This window comes from Cetorhinus maximus, chromosome 3 (genome assembly GCF_964194155.1).
Source record: "Cetorhinus maximus chromosome 3, sCetMax3.hap1.1, whole genome shotgun sequence".
NCBI lineage: Eukaryota > Metazoa > Chordata > Chondrichthyes > Lamniformes > Cetorhinidae > Cetorhinus > Cetorhinus maximus.
Window position 1 is genome coordinate 41,048,337 of NC_135881.1, and position 17,943 is coordinate 41,066,279.

Consider the following 17,943-nt stretch of genomic DNA (forward strand, 5'->3'; position numbering starts at 1 on the left):
ATAAGACTGTCGGTGCCAGTAGTGGTCAATTTGGGCTGCTTTTTTGTTTTGCAAGTGTGACGGGGAGCGCTGAATAGTATGTTGCCTCCTTGATTCAAGGACGAAAGATATCACTGAACAGGCAAAAAGCATCTTGAAAGGGAAAGAAAAGCAGTCAGTGATAAAATAAAAAACTACTGGAAGTACTCAGCAGGATAGATTGTATCTGTGTAGAGGGAAACAGAGTTGATAATGCAGGTTGGTGACCTTTCATCATCGATTTGAAACTTTAATTCTGCTTCCCTCCAGATGCTGACTGACCTGAGTATATCCAGTGTTTTCTGTTTTTTATTTGATTTCTAGTACCTGCTATACTTTAGTCAAAAGTTGCAGTTTGCGATGGAACTAATGACAGCATGGTTGGGAAGTCAGTGACCAGGGTTCAGCAATTTTAAATTGTCACTAAGGTGATATAGTGACATGAGAGCGGTTAGAAATTTAGTTGGTGAGCATGGAATCCTTTGACAACTCCAAAGGAGGAGTAGCAGAGATCATTTGAAGGAAAATTCAGTTAAATATTTAAAGCAAAAAAAAAAATGCCAGTCTATGAAAAGAGAGAAAAAAGGCACAGTGCAGTTGTTTTGGATTGTGCTAGCAAAAACCTTTTCTCTGATATAAATTTCGGTACTTCTCATTTATTTAAGTCTTTCTGGGTTCCCCGGATAAGGTTTGGGAAACACCTGTTTTATTTGATCTCTTTATAGTTGCATGTGAATTTATAATATGGTGTATCATTTAATGTAGACAAAGGAGAATTTACTCTGGTGTGCCATGCCAAAATAGTGCAGTATGCGTATAGATGGACCCACGTTATTCCAAGAGCAAAAAGCTTGGGTTTTTGGGGAGGCATTTATATGTATGAAATTCGGATCACAGGCTAGGGAAGATACTGTTTTTGCTTCTTTAACCAAGTAATTTACTAGTTTAATCATTATTTTTCTGTTCCCTACAGAGCCAAGACCATAAAGAATACTGTAACTGTTAATGTTGAGCTCACGGCAGAACAGTGGAAGAAGAAATATGAAAAAGAGAAGGAGAAAAACAAGACTTTAAGAAATACTGTACAGTGGCTTGAAAATGAACTCAATAGATGGCGGAAAGGCATGTAAACTTTCATCAGTAAAGTTGCGCCACACTTAAGTTACAACTTCAAAAATTGTGGACTTGGAAAGTGACCTACCTTTCCAGCCAATTGCTTTATTAGATTATCCATGTTATTTAGAATTCTTGACTAGAGAGAAGTTATGCATAGTTCCGTTAACATTTGCAGCATTAGTCTATTCTAATTCAGGAGTTAACACGCTTATATAATACAAAAATTGTCTTCAAAACTAAAATTTTTGGGTTTACTTTGAAGTGTATACTTTTTATTGAGTGAGACCATATTTTGAGAATTTTGATCTTCAGCTAATTATAAAGACAGTGACTATTCAGAATTAATACAGTTTTCTCACCCTGCATTTTGTATCAGCTGTCAAGTTTGCCCCATTCTGTAGACTTCTATAACTCCATACATGATCTTCCTGCCTCCTGGCAGAGGCAAAAAATATTGTGCCCAATTCAGAAAAAAAAATTCTCTGATTCCCGGAGACAGTCGAGCAAGCTCTTGATGAATGTGGTTGCCTGTCACAATCTGAGCAAATTAGCGCTTGCCTCCTATCACTGGCAAAGGTCCTCCTCTCAGAAACTTGCCAAGTGCTCCTTTAAATGACTGCAGTGACCTCAGGTTTTCAAAATGTTCCAGAAATTTGTTCAGAAGTCATTGACTGCAAAAAGAAATACTTCCTAATTGTCTAGCATGCCTCCAGTGCTAATATTCATATCCATTTGAAATTGGTTATCTATATTTGTATTCCAGATGGTTAAGTTTGTAAACCAATCGTTTTGTTGCATGACATTTTAGATAAATTAAAAGCACTTAACCAGGATTATTTGCTTTGTCTTACTTCAATGAATTCTTTCCTATAGGTGAGTCTGTACCTGTAGAAGAACAGTATGACAAAGAGAAACACAAGGAAGCACTTGAGATTGTTCTCACTAATGACAAAATAGAGGAAACACCTACTGTTAAACTCACCGATGCAGAGAAACTAAAGATGGATTCAGAAATTTCAAAACTGTATAAGCAGCTTGATGATAAGGTATGCTAATTATCTGCCCCTAATTATACTACAGTGCTTTTAAATGAACATTAGAAATGCTCTTTTCTAGTGTCTTTTTTGCTGTTGTAAACATGTTTGTTTTGCTGAAATAGATCATTCCTTTTGATTCCCACTCCCCAGAAATATTTCTCAGGGCAACAAATTTCTCTAGCACTTGTGATGTAGTTGATCTATTGCAGTTGAATTGGTCTCCTGATAGTTATCCTACAAATATTATAAATCTGCCATTTTAAATTGAAGGAACTAACTCAAAAACTAGACAACCCACAATGTTTTTCAATCCATTCCAATAGCAACCAGTTTAAGAAAAGAAATATTCTGAGCAGTGTTAAAGATGAATAATTTTGAAATAAAACTGGGTGTTACATCTTGATGATATTGACTGAAAGAAAGAAAGCGTAATTTTAATTTGGATACGGAGCCAGTTGTAGGAGAGGAAATGTCACTGTTTAGTAAAACTCTCAACAATGAAGATATACCAACATAATTGAACTTATTATTTTTCAGAGAAGGTAAAATTGAGAACTGGCATGATTCATGTATTTAAAATACTGTGAAAGGCTTGCTTAATGTGGATGTAATCAGGTTAACTTGGGGCAATTACAACTTTGTGAAATCAAAATGTATCCACTGGATACATTTTCCTCAAGATACCAGATTGGTGACATAAATTCAAATTATAGCTAGTTCATTATGTTGTTTAGTTTCCATAAACGGAGAAGCCAAGCTATTACCTAGAAAGGAGATTGACAAATAAAAGGATGGGCATGAATGACTCAAACCTTTGCCGTTGTCCTATTTGAACCATAGGATTGTCATCTGTGGAATTTAATAGGCCAAAATAAATAATTCCCAATTATTTTTCAAAACTTGCACATTGGTCATTGCAAGAAATGGATTTGTAGCCCTAAGTTTATCATTTAGGATTTTGTTAATGTAAATACGCAATTGTGTTTTGTATCTTAAATACAATTTAAGGAGTCACTTTTCCATTTCATAGATCATACATAACAAAGAAATTATTTTTCACTGGCAGAGGTAAAAACAAAGTCCTTCCAAATTATACTGCGCCAGTGTGGCCTTGCACAAGGATTTTTTTTAATGTAATATTAGTACTGTTGATGAATCACTAACTGCAGAATGCTTGAACTGGTTGCAGGATGAGGAGATCAATCAGCAGAGCCAACTGGTGGAAAAACTTAAGCAGCAGATGTTGGACCAGGAAGAAGTAAGCTTGATCAAACTTGTTGACATAATTGTGTTCGTATAGTTGTATAAGAGAGGCATTGACCTGCGTCAGGCAATGGCTCCCTGGATGTTGACAGCCATCGACAGCCCACTCCCCACTCAATTAGCTTTTTTCATAAATCAGCCGCCTTGTGTACTTTTAGAAGCAGAAATTATTGGATGCAAACAGTGATCCTGACTGACTTTTCATTTGTTCTGCTTTCTAGCTCAGAGTATTAAGACCATTTATGCTGCTGGTGCTACAACTGTTACACTGACTAATTCTGAATAGATCAGAGATCCTACCTGAGGACTTTTTCATTTCTATAGCATTAATCCAACATTGGCTGATGATCTTACACATTAAAACATTTGGAGATTTTAAACTTCTTCACTGATTATCTTGAGAAACAGTATTAAATGCATCATTGAAGGCATTTCTTAATCTTTGGGAATAAAATGATGAAATAATTGTGCCTTTTTTAATATAATATGAAATTGTAACTTCTTTATAATAGTGCAGGCAACATGAAAATGAAAAACGTATGTGCGTTCATCTATGTAGTGCTGATTTACATCTTTATATAGCTTCTGGCATCCACCAGACGAGACCAAGACAATATGCAGTCAGAACTAAATCGCCTACAGGCTGAGAATGATGCCTCCAAAGAGGAAGTGAAAGAGGTGTTGCAAGCCTTGGAGGAACTTGCAGTTAACTATGACCAGAAATCACAAGAAGTGGAGGACAAGACAAGGGAATTTGAGCTACTAAGCGATGAACTGGGTCAAAAGTCGGTAAGAAATCGCTCCAGATGCGAGGCTCCCAAAATTGTATACAGTGTTCAAACATCTTAGCTGGTAATTTCCTTGAAGATTTTGGTACTGTTTATGGTTTAAAAGTGAAAGTTCTGTGCTAAATAATTTTAATAAAACTGGCTGGCTATCGGAAGGGTGTTTCTAAGTAGCCTCCACGCAAATTAACGTGAGCTTGTATCCTTTTCACGTGTCAAAGCAACATTTGATTGTCCCTGGTTTGAACCTCTGATTCTAATTTATAGTTTAAATGGTTATCTTATTTATTTAAACTTTAAATAATCATCGTTTTAAGACAATTGCTTTTAATTCTGGTATTGCAGGCTACATTAACGTCCATTGATGCAGAGCTGCAAAAACTGAAGGAAATGACCAATCATCAGAAGAAACGAGTGACTGAGATGATGACGTCATTATTAAAAGATCTTGCAGAAATTGGAATTGCAGTTGGCAACAATGATGTTAAGGTAAGCATACAATTTTGAATAATTCCAAGTTGTGGCTGTCTACCAACAAGCTTCTGCAAAAATAATGTGTTTGACTTCTGGAACAGATTATTTTTTAATCATCTTTTCCAGTCCTGCTTCTAAGAATTTGAGACATTATCTTGCTGTTGTTTTGACGTTCAGTCTCAAAAATCCTAAAATGGTTTGTTATATTACTTCAGTCACTCTTGAATATGAAATTGAGTGTTGCTACATAGTACAATGGCAACATTGTTTTTATCAAAGTCCATGTAGTCATATATGTGATATAAACCACCTCCTTCACCTTTTCTAAATAAGGATGTATCTTTCCCAGGTAGCATTACCGACTGTGATAATTCCAAAATCCTCATGTTGAAATCAAATGAAATTGCCTCCCATGGCTGCTACTAGATCTATGTAGCCTGTTGACCATCTAGAGGAGAAAAAACTCTATCTAATCAGGTTAATGCCAAAGTACGTTTTGTACCAGATTTGGGCATTTTTGAGATTCTTGTAATACTGGAGTCCGTCATTGTTGACAAAAGATACAATCTGCAGTTATTTTCTTGGAAGTGTAGAGTTTCTAATTGGGACATTTGGACCTGTTGTCTAGATGACATGAGAGTTAATTAACATGCTATTGATCTTCAATTGAACTGCTGTATTGAGCAAAAACTATTGGCTTGAAAGTTGTAATGCATGTTCAAAGCTGTCACTAGTTCCTCCTGTTAAGATTCCTCTGTCTGCAGGAAAATTTTGTCTTAATTTGTTACTGGAAAAGGCACCAAGGTTATCTAAAAGATTATAGACATTTGATTTATTACTGTGAACAAGCAGTTTTAGGCTCAATGTTTTCTATTATCAAAAGTATCTTACAATACATTTAGAATATTTAAAAAAATGTTTATGTAGACAGAGGTCATGATGATCAAGATTGGGTGGTATGAATGAACCTTGAAAATATGCACTCAAATGGTGCATAATTGGTTTCTGAAAGAAGAACCATCTGTTGGGTTAAAAAATACAATCCATCTGCAAATTTTAGACTTCTTCAACCTTCTCAGATATCATCTAGCCCCCTTTATCTGGATAGCTAATTTTTCAAAAGCAATGATGGGTTTATTTTCTGGCAAGAAAAGAGCGGGGCCATCAGCATGTTTGCCTTAAGTGAATCACTGAGTTGTTTAGCATGAAGCCCTGCGGTCTGTATTTTATAAACAAGCCACCTTGATCTTGGTGTGTTTGTAAGATTAGAGGAAAATAAACACACGAGATTCAGCCACAGGGTGTTGCAGCATTATAATTTAGAAAGACATCATCTTACTGCAATAAGCCAAGATGAACTTAATTACTAAACTATTGTTTGGGATGCATTGCTGCTGAAACACCAGGAATGTTAGCATCGGAAAGGACTGGCTTTAGTAAGCAGGAGTTGCTGCAGAATGTAATATCCTCATGTATAGCCCTTTAAACAATTATATCTCCAACCTCATACAGTCATACAATCCTTAGATCTCTGCACTCCTCCAATTCTGGTCTGTGAACCCTGATTTTCATTTCTCTACCACTGGTAACCAGGAAAGCCCTAAATCTGTCCACCTCTCTACTTCTGTACTCCCCCCTGTCCTTTAAGATGTTCTTTAAAAACCTACAGTTTTGACCAAACATTTGATCACATTTCTTGACTTGGTGTAAAACTTTGTGTGACACTGTTCTGGCAAAAGTGCTTTGGGTTGCTTTACTACAGTCAAGTGCTGTAGTACTGCAAGTTGCTATAAGTAGCAAATCAGCCTGAGAATAAACAAATAAAACTATTTTAGCTATCTCTTGCTGAACTTAGCTTTTCTTTAACATTGTAAATTGTTGAAACATAAGCTAACTTGGAAATGTATTCACTAACCTGTTTGCCTGACATTGTGACAAAGTACATGAATGTAAATTTACGACTTTGCAGCCTGAGGGAAGTGGTCTCCTAGATGAGGAATTTACAGTGGCACGGCTGTACATTAGCAAAATGAAATCTGAAGTGAAGACCATGGTGAAACGCTGCAAGCAGTTGGAAAGCACGCAAGTCGAGAGTAACCAGAAGTTAGAAGAGAATGAAAAGGAACTGGCAGCTTGTCAACTTCGCATTTCCCAGGTAATTGATGGAATAAGCTAAGGTTGGCTGGCTAATTTCATTATTCAGCTAGCTGCAGTTTCATTCCGAAGAGGTGTCAAGGTAGAGCATCAACAAATCCTACAAAGTTTTAATCTGTTTGATCTATTATCTGAGCAATGAACCTTTTCATTGTGTTTATATTGAGGCCATAAATTACTTTTATAAGACCAGTCAGTGTCAGCACTTTCAAATTGGAAAGGACTACATAAACATGTGTTGTCATGATTCACAGGGCACATCAGGGACCAAGTGCTTGAACAAACTGACAATAATTGGTGTATTACATCTCTACCATGCCACATTTCTCGGCTTTTGCTTTTAAAATAAAAGCTGGAAACTTTGAGTTCTACCATCTGTTGGGCTCATGTAACTTCTGACAAGTTGCAATCAATCATAAAGCAGCATTGGCCCGAATCTTCCACTTTACTATGACACGTCGGAGTGCCACATTTCTGGCCGAACTTCTGACCTGGCTCCTTCAGAAATGTGAAGCATACCTTCAATCCAGCTGCTTCCTTAGGGCACTGGATCATTGGGGGAAGTCAAGCCACACCCCTTTTTATGGCACTAGCTGCTGTATTCTGGTAAATGTTCACTAATGTACTGAAAAGCCAGTGCATTTAAAAAGCTTGTCAGTGTGTTAGTGTACGAGTGTCTGAGTGAATGGATAGTGTAGGGGTAGGTAGAGTGGCGAGGTCAGGTTGCGGGTGGGGGGGGGGAAGAGTGGGCGGTTGGGGTTGAGTTGGGGAGGCGGTCAGGTCGGGGGGGTGGTGAGGCTTCAGGGAGTTGAGTGGTGAGATTGGGTCAGGGGTGAGTCGGAGCAGGAAGTCAGGTGGTAGGCGCTAGTCAGGTCGGTTGTTGGGTGGAGTGGGGTTAGTGACCATGACTGAGATGGTCAGTTGTATAGTTACCCAGGAGCTAGACTAAGATTTTTCTGTCCTAAAGTTTCCTGGGTAACTATCCAGTAAGTAAGTTGGAACTGTCCGAAGTCTCTGACTCTAACTCCCTTCCCGGGGAGCAGGGGAATTTCTCATAGGAGGTTCAAACTCCCGAGGCAATTCCCACAAAGTCGTTGCTTTGGAACTTCTGAGGGGTCCTGACACGCATTGTGGTGGGGGAAGGGGAATGGATGTGGCCTCCATTTGGTCGCCAATGATCTGAAGACCGGAAGATCTGGGCCACTGTTGCATAACCAACAGCCATAATCAGATATCAAAAGTTTAGAACCGAAAAATCATCTCTAATCACTCAAACAGCCAGGAGAAACTAAATGATAAAAGTTAAATATATTACTTGTTACGATCCCCATAGGACCAATAACATTTTGGGAAAAAAAAAAGAAATTTGAACTTCCAGTGAATTGTTGAAAGGATGCCACAGCAAGATTTGATGTTCTAAGACTTTTACTGTAACTAACAAATCAAAAGCAACATTGACTAAAAGCTATTTTTCTAGGCAACTTATACTTTAAATTATAAAACAAAACTTTCCCCTTTACATTTAACACAACTGAAAATCCTACTTTACACTTTAAGTAGACATGCAATTCTCCCGGAACCAGTCCAAAGTGATTTTTTGCTCCCAAGGGCATATTTCCATTCTTTTCCTTTCTAGCCTGGTAACTTTTACCCCAGAACACTCCTTTATGGTTATAGTTTTCCTGGAAATTCTCTCTAGCTCAAGCTAAGCATATCTTCCAGGCTTGTTTTAACCCCTCACAAATTTGATCTTTTTATCTGAGCATTTGCTCCCACTCATAATCCTGTGTGGTGAACCATAGAGAATGGCTGCCTCTGGTTGTTCTCCCTGTCTCTCGGATCCCTGCAGACTAACTCTAAGAGTTAAAGGGATACCTCAGAAACCCTTCCCCTCTCAAAGTCCATCTCCAGAACAATGAATCGTATGAGCCTCATTTCCAGGTAGAATTGCTGAGTAACTATCCTTTAGACCCCAAATCTCGTCTATCTTGGAATCAAGTGACCAGTTTCAAATATAACAGTTTACAACCTGACATTCTCAACACCTCCCTGTTACTTGGAGAACAACAGTCTATCCATTGTTAGCACAGATGCTTTTGCGATTGTCCACAAGCTTGAACATCTTGCACCAACTTCCCAGTAAAACAACCTGGGTCCCTCTTTAATCTTAAAACCTGGGTGGTTTGATTGTTGCTGTCAGGTCACGTGGTCACTTCATTTTACCCTAAATTAAAGACAGAGTCCCAAACGTAGCAATCCTATAAACCTCATACTTGTAACAATCTATGAAATCTTGCTGGCCATACAAAGCTCTTCAATGGGCTGCTAGTTAGACAGTGCTGGTTTAGATGCTTGGTTCAAATAAACTTAAGTTGGTTTGTATGATTTTTCTTTTTTTCCTCCCTTGCCATAACCCCACTAGACAAGATTCCCATTTGATCCACTGAAGCTCAGTGAAAATCAAATCTGTGAAATCAAGGAAAAAGATAGAAAACTCCTATCCTAGATTTTCAAATAGCATTATTTTAACACCTGGTGTGGTTATCACCAGACCTTCTGACCCTTCTACTTTCTTTCAATTCAGTCTGTTCATCTGAGTGCCTGTTACTCAAAGGAATATTTGAGAAAAGCTCACATTTTTGAGTAAAATGCCATTGGGATATTATTTAACACTAATATCCAACACTACTCCAACACTAGTTCATTCACTTAAAAAATTGAATAGAAAACTTAACTGGAATTTTTTCTCTATTCACAACACCAATTTCCCATATCAGGGTATTTGTACCTATTGCCATGTTCTGCAGTCATTTTAGGTGTAAGGTGGTGATCAAATTATGTAGGAAGATGAATCCATGTTCCCAGAAAAAGTTGAACGCAGACATGAAAGTAAAATTTCATCAGATATACTGAACCTGTGGCAAGATGTCACTGTACATTACCTGATCTGATGAAAGCTGGAAATAGGCTGCCCACTGAGTGGACCAATATGTCAAACCAAGTGGGAGAAGGTTAATGGGTGCGGCATTCCGATGATGAGGTTAGTTGCCCTCATTGAACATGACTTTCTCCTGTGCTCGGCAGGCAGGAGCTTCATAAATTTAGGAAAATTAGTATTGCCTTTGCAGCAATAATATCCTAAAGGCATTTTAGGAAGGGCCTGGGTGTGGAAGCTACTGCGGCTTTGCTGCCAGCATAAAGCAGGTTGGCAGTTTGTGGAAAGTTCAAAGAGGTATGTTGAGTAAGTCAGAAACTTTTTGTGGGGGCACAAAGAAAAGGAGTCTTTCTACAAGCTTCACAATGGAAGTCTCAACTTCCCTCCCACCAGGAGACCTGAGGAAGAATGTTTTTATGCAATGAGTGGTAATGACCTTGAACTCTCTGCCTATGAGGTTGGTGGAAGTGCAGAGGATCAGTGATTTCAAAAGGAAATTAGAACAGCACCAGGGAGCGAAATAAACTTGCAGGGCTTGGGGGGTGGTGCTGGGTGATGGTAGAATGAGACTGACTGGATTGTTCAAGAAAGAGCAGGCATGGATTCGATGGGTTGAATGGCTTCCTTCTGCCCACAATGACTCTGATTCTGAGCTCCTTTTCCCCTTCTGGAAATCCTCTCCAGTTACCTGAATGCCAAGGGTAACTTGATACCCTGCTGAAAGCTGTTCTGTGCTCTCTTCCCATCTGGGAGGTTGACAGTTAAAATATCCCAGGTCCGAAATTTAGGCCATCAAATGGGTTTTTCAGTCAATCCCTTGGTAAAATTGCAATGACTTTATTTTCCAACATGATTCAAAAGGCAGAATGAACATCTCAAACTCAGCATTTTTAGCCCAGAGCCAATTTGGTACATTTGACTGACAAATGAACAACCTAGGTATCGATTAAGGTTTGCATCTATAGAATTATTTGTGCAATTTTTCCATCTCTGTTCAGTCAGGTCATATGTTCCACAGTTATGTCAATCTATGTGATGCCACTATGATTGACTGAATTGGAGCTGAGCTAATAAACCATATTGTAGTAATGTTGACTCGCAATGAAGTCCACTGCGGCATTTTGGGGGGGTAAAAGTGATAAATGCTGTTCTAGGATATAAAACATCAAACTGGCAGCAATTCCATCACCTCGAGATTAAAAATCTGTTGCTTGTGTACAAAACAATTAATACACAGCTCTATTTAAAATTGTTTCAGTAAAGCTGTTCGCAATTTTGCTATTTCTGTTTAGATTGATGCTCCCCATTAACTGCCCTCATTTCTAAGTAGGTTTCTTTTCTGCCTCCTCTGCCTATATAGTAACTTATTTTTGGCTCATTGTAATTTTATCTCTTAGACATTCGACTGCAAAAGGGCAAAAGCCTGTAAGTTTAAAATAATAACCTAGATTGCCTCCTTAATCTGTCTATCATTTAATAGAAATATCCTAATACAGAGACCCACCCAAATTTGTAGTGGGGAGGGGTGGGGGGGCGGGAGAAAGAGATTCTGAATCATTCTAGTCAAACCATAGCTTTATTTTTTTTAAATCAATGACCCTAGCATGAGGCAAAGATCAAGTCGCTCACAGAGTATCTGCAGAACGTAGAACACAAAAAGAGACATCTGGAAGAGTCTGTTGATTCACTCAACGAAGACTTGGTCAAGCTTCAGACACAAGGTATGTTTAAGATTCATAGCTCTCTTGGTAAGAGCATGTTTTTGTGGACTGCGTAGTATTTTTACAGAATACTGAATGCATTTTTCTATTAAGAATTATAGTTTATAGAAATGTTTTGATGCAGTATTTAGTTGCATCTATTATATATTTTTTTGTTCACCGCTTACCTTTGCAATTCTCTACATTTCACCAAGAAAAGAAGTTTATAATTATATAAATTGGGAGTAGTTTTGTCTGAAATTGTAAGAGGCAGAAATTTGAGTGGAAGGAGTTGAGTAAAATGAGGCAGGATTTTCACCTCTATATGGGTTGAGAACTGAGGTGAGTGGGTGTGTTTGAGGGCATAATTTCATGCAGCCAATCAGCATGCCGGTTTACTGGCACCATCCGGTCTTTGAGCCAATTTGCTGCAGACCGAATCAAGGGGGTAGAATGGCTACCTGCTTGCAAGCGGCAGGTGGCCCATTATGCTAGTTAAAAGACCAATTAAGGCCATGAATGAGAGGCCAACTGGAATTTTCCATTTGGCCTGCGGGCCCCACTGTGGCATCAGCAGTAGATCTGCCTGGAGGTGACCTCCAAGTGACAGACTACAGGGTTGGGTGGGGGGCAGCGCTCGAGGTAGACTTTGGCTTTCATCTTCTCAATGGTGGCCCAACAGTTGTGGCCATTTTTGCAGTAAAAGTTTTAAGTTTGAGATGGTGCCCTGATAGAGGCATCCTCTCTCTCCCTTACCTGCTGTAGCTCCTTCTGTGCTGGAGTGCCTCCTATTAGCCCTCCAGCTTCAAGACCCTGTTCACCATCCAACTCAGGTAAAATTGAGGTCGGGTAACTGCTTTTGACACAGAGGGTATGGAATCGGGATCCCCATTTGACCCCGATGTCGGGATCACGACCTAAAACGCAAAATCCTGCCCTCGGTTTTTGTTTCCATCTTGAGTGAAATTAAGAGTCTGTTCTCTGTTCTGTATCTTAAAAAAAAAAATAGACATTTTATGTTAGCTGGTTGATCTCCCATGCCATTGCACCTGGATTAAGCCTGGATTGAGTGCAGTGTTTAAATTAAGTAGGATTATAGGGTTGGGGGGAGGGGTGTGATTACGTTAAGAAGGGGAAAGGAGAAGCTGGAGAGAAGGTGATAAACTCCATAGATAATCTCAACAGTGGGGTTGGCCAGGGTCTTCAGTCATTCTCAGTTTGGGCAGTGGGGTGGGCTGACAGGCATGGCCAGTAAAATTTAACAGGAGAGATGGGGGAGAACATGGCAAGAAAAGGTTCTCAGCTCGGTGGAGTCGTGGTTTGGACTTCACCTAGCCAAAGAATTCTCTCTGAGGTGGGGACCAAGGTCAAAAAACTATCTTGGCGAGATGGTAGTAAACTATTGCAAGTAACAACAGAAAATGCTGGAAAAGTAGGTCTGGCAGCATTTGTGGAAAGAGAAACAGAGTTAATGTTTCAAGTCTAATATGACTCTTGGGAGCTAAGTCCAATTTGTCTGTTCTTCAGAACTAGTCCTGAAGAAGTGTCATGTTATACTCTATATTAGCTCTGTTTCTCTTTCCTCAGGTGCAGCCAGACCTGGGTTTTTCCAGCGTTTTATGTTGCTATTTGACATTTCCAGCATCTGCAGTATTTTACTTTTATTTTAGTAAACTATTGCAGTTTGCCATGAGGTCAAGGCTAGGAATCTCACACGGGAAAGGGAAACTGGGGTCAAAAACATCTAAAATCTCAGCTCTAGTAGTAAATTTATCTTCAGATTTGACAGTATGGAGAAAATAGACCTGAAAGTAAATGTTTAATTATGGTTTTTGAATAGTTTGTTTTGAATTTATTAAGCTCTAAGTAATTCAAGTTTTGTTAGTTTGAGATTTTACAGAATGAGTGATGATCTTTTACAATTTTACAGAAAAAGTACATGAAATGGAAAAAGAGCACTTGAACAAAGTGCAGACTGCAAATGAAGTAAAGGTAACTCCATCCATTGTTACTGTTGGAATGAATTCTGTGTATGACATTTTGTCCAGATGCCTTAAATGATGTACAGGCCTGTATTTTCATTTATGACAGTGATAAATATTGTGAAACAATATGTATGTTTTATAGATTGTTCAGGCTTTAAACTGATGTATAATATTTCTCATTCATTTCTGACTATAGCAAGCTGTAGAGCAACAAATGCAGAGCCACCGTGAGGCCCATCAGAAACAGATCAGCAGTTTGAGGGATGAAATTGAAAAGAAGGAAAAGCTCATCACTGACCTTCAAGAGTATGTTTCAAGACTTTTTAAGCACAATACTTGAATTTATAAACAAATATTTGGTCTAATTGTTTCTTTTGTAAGTTTTATGCAGTACATCAATTTCCTTTGATTTTTTTCTGATTTATAACATCAGTTAGCACTTTGATTAAAAGGATCTTTAATGTTTTAGACAAGTGTGGGATGCAGTTTGAAACCTTTAACGAAATATTTGGCTCCCAACAATTACTCAAACTTTACAAGCCTCTTTAAATAAGGCTTGCTATTTTCTGGGTGCACCTTTATTTTTTTTAAAGAATTGCATTGGCAGAGTAAGTTGATCAGTTCTTGTATCAGACCCTTACTGCCCTAGAACCTGTTGGCTGAGAATTGAGTAAAGACTCAAGTTTACAATGAACTGGCCCCCCTGCTGAACTATTGTGAGAGATCTATGATTTCCCTGCCTATTTGGAGTTCAAAGGAGGGTATAAATTTTTCAGACATGAGTGTTGTTACTACTTTATTAGATGTGGCTTGTTTACAGCTGAAAACAAAATATGCTATATTCATGTTCTTTTCCCATTTGATAACAGCCAAAATCAGAAAATGATGCTAGAGCAGGAGCGTCTACATGTAGAACATGAAAAGCTAAAAACTGTAGATCAGGAAAAAAGCCGCAAATTACATGAACTGACGTAAGTAATGTGTGGGTTTATGTGCACCTAAATTAAGACTTTTTCAAAATGTATTAAAACTTTACAGTTACTTGAAGGTTAAAACTCAATGCTGTAATATTGAAACAAAATTAATTTAGGACAAGCTAATTCAATACATTATTAGTAACATAAATCTCAAACACTTTCCTGTTTATAGGAGCAGGAATTAGATTTTGTATTTGTTCCAAAATCATTGGTAGTGTATGTAATTTGTCGTCGTTTGTGTAAATATATCTCATTATTCTAAATAATACAATATACTGCCATTTAGCATTATGCAGGATCGACGAGAACAAGCAAGGCAGGACCTCAAAGGACTGGAAGAAACAGTGGTAAGTGAAGTTGAAGATGTTAGGTTTGGGTTTTGGAGATTTTTTTTTAATGAATTCCTTCATAAAATTACTGTGTAAGAGTTAATCAGTGTTCTCATTTTGATTTCTGTAGGCAAAAGAACTCCAGACACTCCATAACCTTCGCAAGTTATTTGTTCAAGACTTAGCGACCAGAGTTAAAAAGGTATGTAAATAGTGATCTTGCTTCTGGGTAATGTCACACATTACCCAGAACATTGGAACATGATGGAAATGAATTCACAGCTTTCAAAATAATTATATTTTGGTTGGCTCCTTTCAATACAAAAAGCAAGTACATATATATATATTTGTTTGGAGATTTGAATTTCGACCAGTGAACTTACACTACTGAAGCATGTCTACTGGAATTAGCTTCTGTTATAGACTTGATATAAAACACATACAAGATCTTTTTCTTATGTCTTCAGGACATCCACAATGCTTTAGCTACAGTTAATTATTTTTGAATTACAGTTAATGTTATGTAGGGTAATGCAACAGCCAGTTTTAATACAGCAAGGTTCTACAAGTACAGATATGGTTTATTTTATATATCAATACCTTCTCAAAACCTACTGTAAGTGTGAAACCAGTAATTTTGTCTGTGGACTACAAGAGTCTTGCTGTTGGTTTTGCATCCTTAATTTTGAGTGCTCTATAGGGATTTTCTCTTTTGACAGTTTGTAAACTTTGATAGTCAAAGTCTTGATCCTGTGAATGGGAAATTCCTATTTCAAGAACCCAATTTCAGCATCAATAATAAAATCAAAATACTGTGGAAGCTGGAGATCTTAAATAAAAACAAAGTGCTGGCAAAACTCAGCAGGTCTGGCTGGCAGTGTCTGCGGAGAGGGAAAAAAATTAACGTTTCAAGCCCAATATGACTCTTCAGCATCAAGAAACCCAGCTGGCCAGGTTTAACATGCAAAGCCAGTCTGCTCTTCCCCAATCCAAGAAGAGCATCTTTTTATTACTGCACTACAATATTTTCCTTTCATGGCCATGATCCTGTGACCACTGATCTATGGTGCCAGTTTATTGGTGTACATTAGTCCAAAGGGGAATTTTGCACTGTTGGACCCAAGCCCATTAAGAACTGTTTTGAGGCTCTCCAAACTTTTTTGAATGTTGACCTTTTTTGCCGGCAAATGAAAAAAGTGTTAGCCCATCATTCTAGGCTTGAACCCGTGCTCCAGAACTGAGAGTCCAGTGTCTAACCCATTGTCATTGAGTTCCCCCAAGAAGTTTTTTTAATCAATGTAGTAAGCCTGCATGGCATTGTTTATTACATGCAGTCAATTGATTTAAAATGAGTTATCTAAGTTTTGCACAATCTTGATTGACAGCAGCTCCAACAGCACAACTGCCTTTAACTTCTTAAAACCTTGAAAAGGATGAATGATATGCAGACTATTGGTTGGTTCCAAGCTTAAGATATCTTGGTATAATTAGGAATTCTTATTTGAATTTACTGTTGCTTTTATACTTGGGAATTATTAAATATGAAGCAACTCATACAATTGCCCTAAGATAATTTACTATGTGCTCTCTTGCATGAAACACAGCCAGTTTTTAAATGTTTTGTGTCAGATGACTGCTGCAGTAATCATGTTGTACCACTAGAGGTCCTATGTCAGTTGTTATTCAGAATTACAAAGGATTAATAGCATAGGTTTCTCAACATTTTTTTTCAATGCAAAGTGGCACTATTTGTGATTTGACTGGTACTTTAAGTCCAGAACATTGACCCTTTTGGATTCTGGTTACTATTGTTCTGGTTACCTCCCTGAGGAGAAATTTGAGTGGAAACACTGATGTAGTTTGGGCTTTTGATCTGGGATGGATTTTGGTTATCAGGATTTAGGGTTCCACAACTGGTGAATGAAATAGTTGCACAAAGTTTGCTACTCAGTGCTAGGATTCAGCAATTCCAGTTTTGGGATTGCCATTGCTGACATTTTTGGAATGTTGTTGTGCATTTATTGCCCATCTCTAGTGGCCCTTAAAGGTGGCTGTATGTCACTTTCTTGAAATGTCAACTGTTTGATACAACTGAGTGGCTTGCTAGGGCACGTCAGAGGTGAAGGTAGTGTTGGTATGCAACTGAAGACCAACACCAGGTAAGGACAGACACCAGATTTCCTTCCCAAAAGGACCTTGGTGACCTAGTTAGATTTTTAATCAGGTGGCTTCATGGTCACATAGCGAACCATCTGGTTCACTAATGTCCTTTAGGGAAGGAAATCTGTGGCCCTTGACTGGTCTAGCCTACATGTGACTCTAGACCCACAGCAATGTGGTTGACTCTGAAATGGTCTAGCAAACCACTCAGTTGTATTAAACTGCCAAAAAGTCTGAAAGGGATGAAATGAGACGGACCACCGAGCATTGACCTAGGCACTGAAAATGACAATGGCAAACTTAGCCCTTTCAACCCTGCAAAGCTGCCCTCCATCTGGAGGCTGGTTCCAAAATTGGGCCTCCTGCTGATTATCACATAACACCCACCCTTCAGCTAATGAATCAGTACATCCCTATGTTGAACACCACTTGGAGGAAGAAGTGAGGGTAGCAAGGGCGCAGAATGTACTCTGGGTAGAGGACTTCAATGTCCATCACCAAGGGTGGCTCGGTAGCACCACTCCAGACTGAGCTGGCTGAGTCCTAAAGGACATAGCTGCTAGACTGGGTATGCGGCAGATGGTGAGGGAACCAAAGAGAGGGAAAAACACATTTGACTTCATCCTTACCAACCTGCCAGCCACAGATGCATCTGTCTATGATGTGACCACCGCACGGTCCTTGTGGAGATGAAGTCCCATGTTCACATTGAGGATACCTGCCATCGTGTCACTACCACCTTGCTAGATGGGATAGATTTTGAACAGATCTAGCAACTCCAGACTGGGCATCCATCAGGTGCTGTGGGCCATCAGCAGCAGCAGAATTGTACTCAACCACAATCTGTAGCCTCATGGCCTGGCCACTCTATCATTACCACCAAGCCAGGGGATCAACCCTGGTTCAATGAAGAGTACAGGAAGGCATGCTAGGAGCAGCACTAGGCAAACCTAAAAGTGAGGTGTCACCCTGGTGAACCTACAACTCAGGGACTATTTGCATGCCAAACA

The 17,943-nt window shown here is 38.8% G+C and overlaps 1 protein-coding gene across 1 annotated transcript in view; it reads left to right on the forward strand.

Annotated features, from left to right (window-relative positions):
• LOC144677608 (kinesin-1 heavy chain) overlaps positions 1–17,943 on the forward strand; it is a 125,099-nt gene that overhangs the window by 82,442 nt on the left and 24,714 nt on the right. The window contains exons 11-22 of the mRNA XM_078537649.1: positions 992–1,140; positions 2,008–2,180; positions 3,361–3,429; positions 4,017–4,223; positions 4,565–4,708; positions 6,663–6,848; positions 11,386–11,503; positions 13,413–13,474; positions 13,664–13,773; positions 14,337–14,438; positions 14,731–14,791; positions 14,904–14,975. Of these exons, the coding sequence (XP_078393775.1) occupies positions 992–1,140; positions 2,008–2,180; positions 3,361–3,429; positions 4,017–4,223; positions 4,565–4,708; positions 6,663–6,848; positions 11,386–11,503; positions 13,413–13,474; positions 13,664–13,773; positions 14,337–14,438; positions 14,731–14,791; positions 14,904–14,975 (1,453 nt within the window). The remainder of the gene's footprint in view (positions 1–991; positions 1,141–2,007; positions 2,181–3,360; positions 3,430–4,016; positions 4,224–4,564; positions 4,709–6,662; positions 6,849–11,385; positions 11,504–13,412; positions 13,475–13,663; positions 13,774–14,336; positions 14,439–14,730; positions 14,792–14,903; positions 14,976–17,943) is intronic.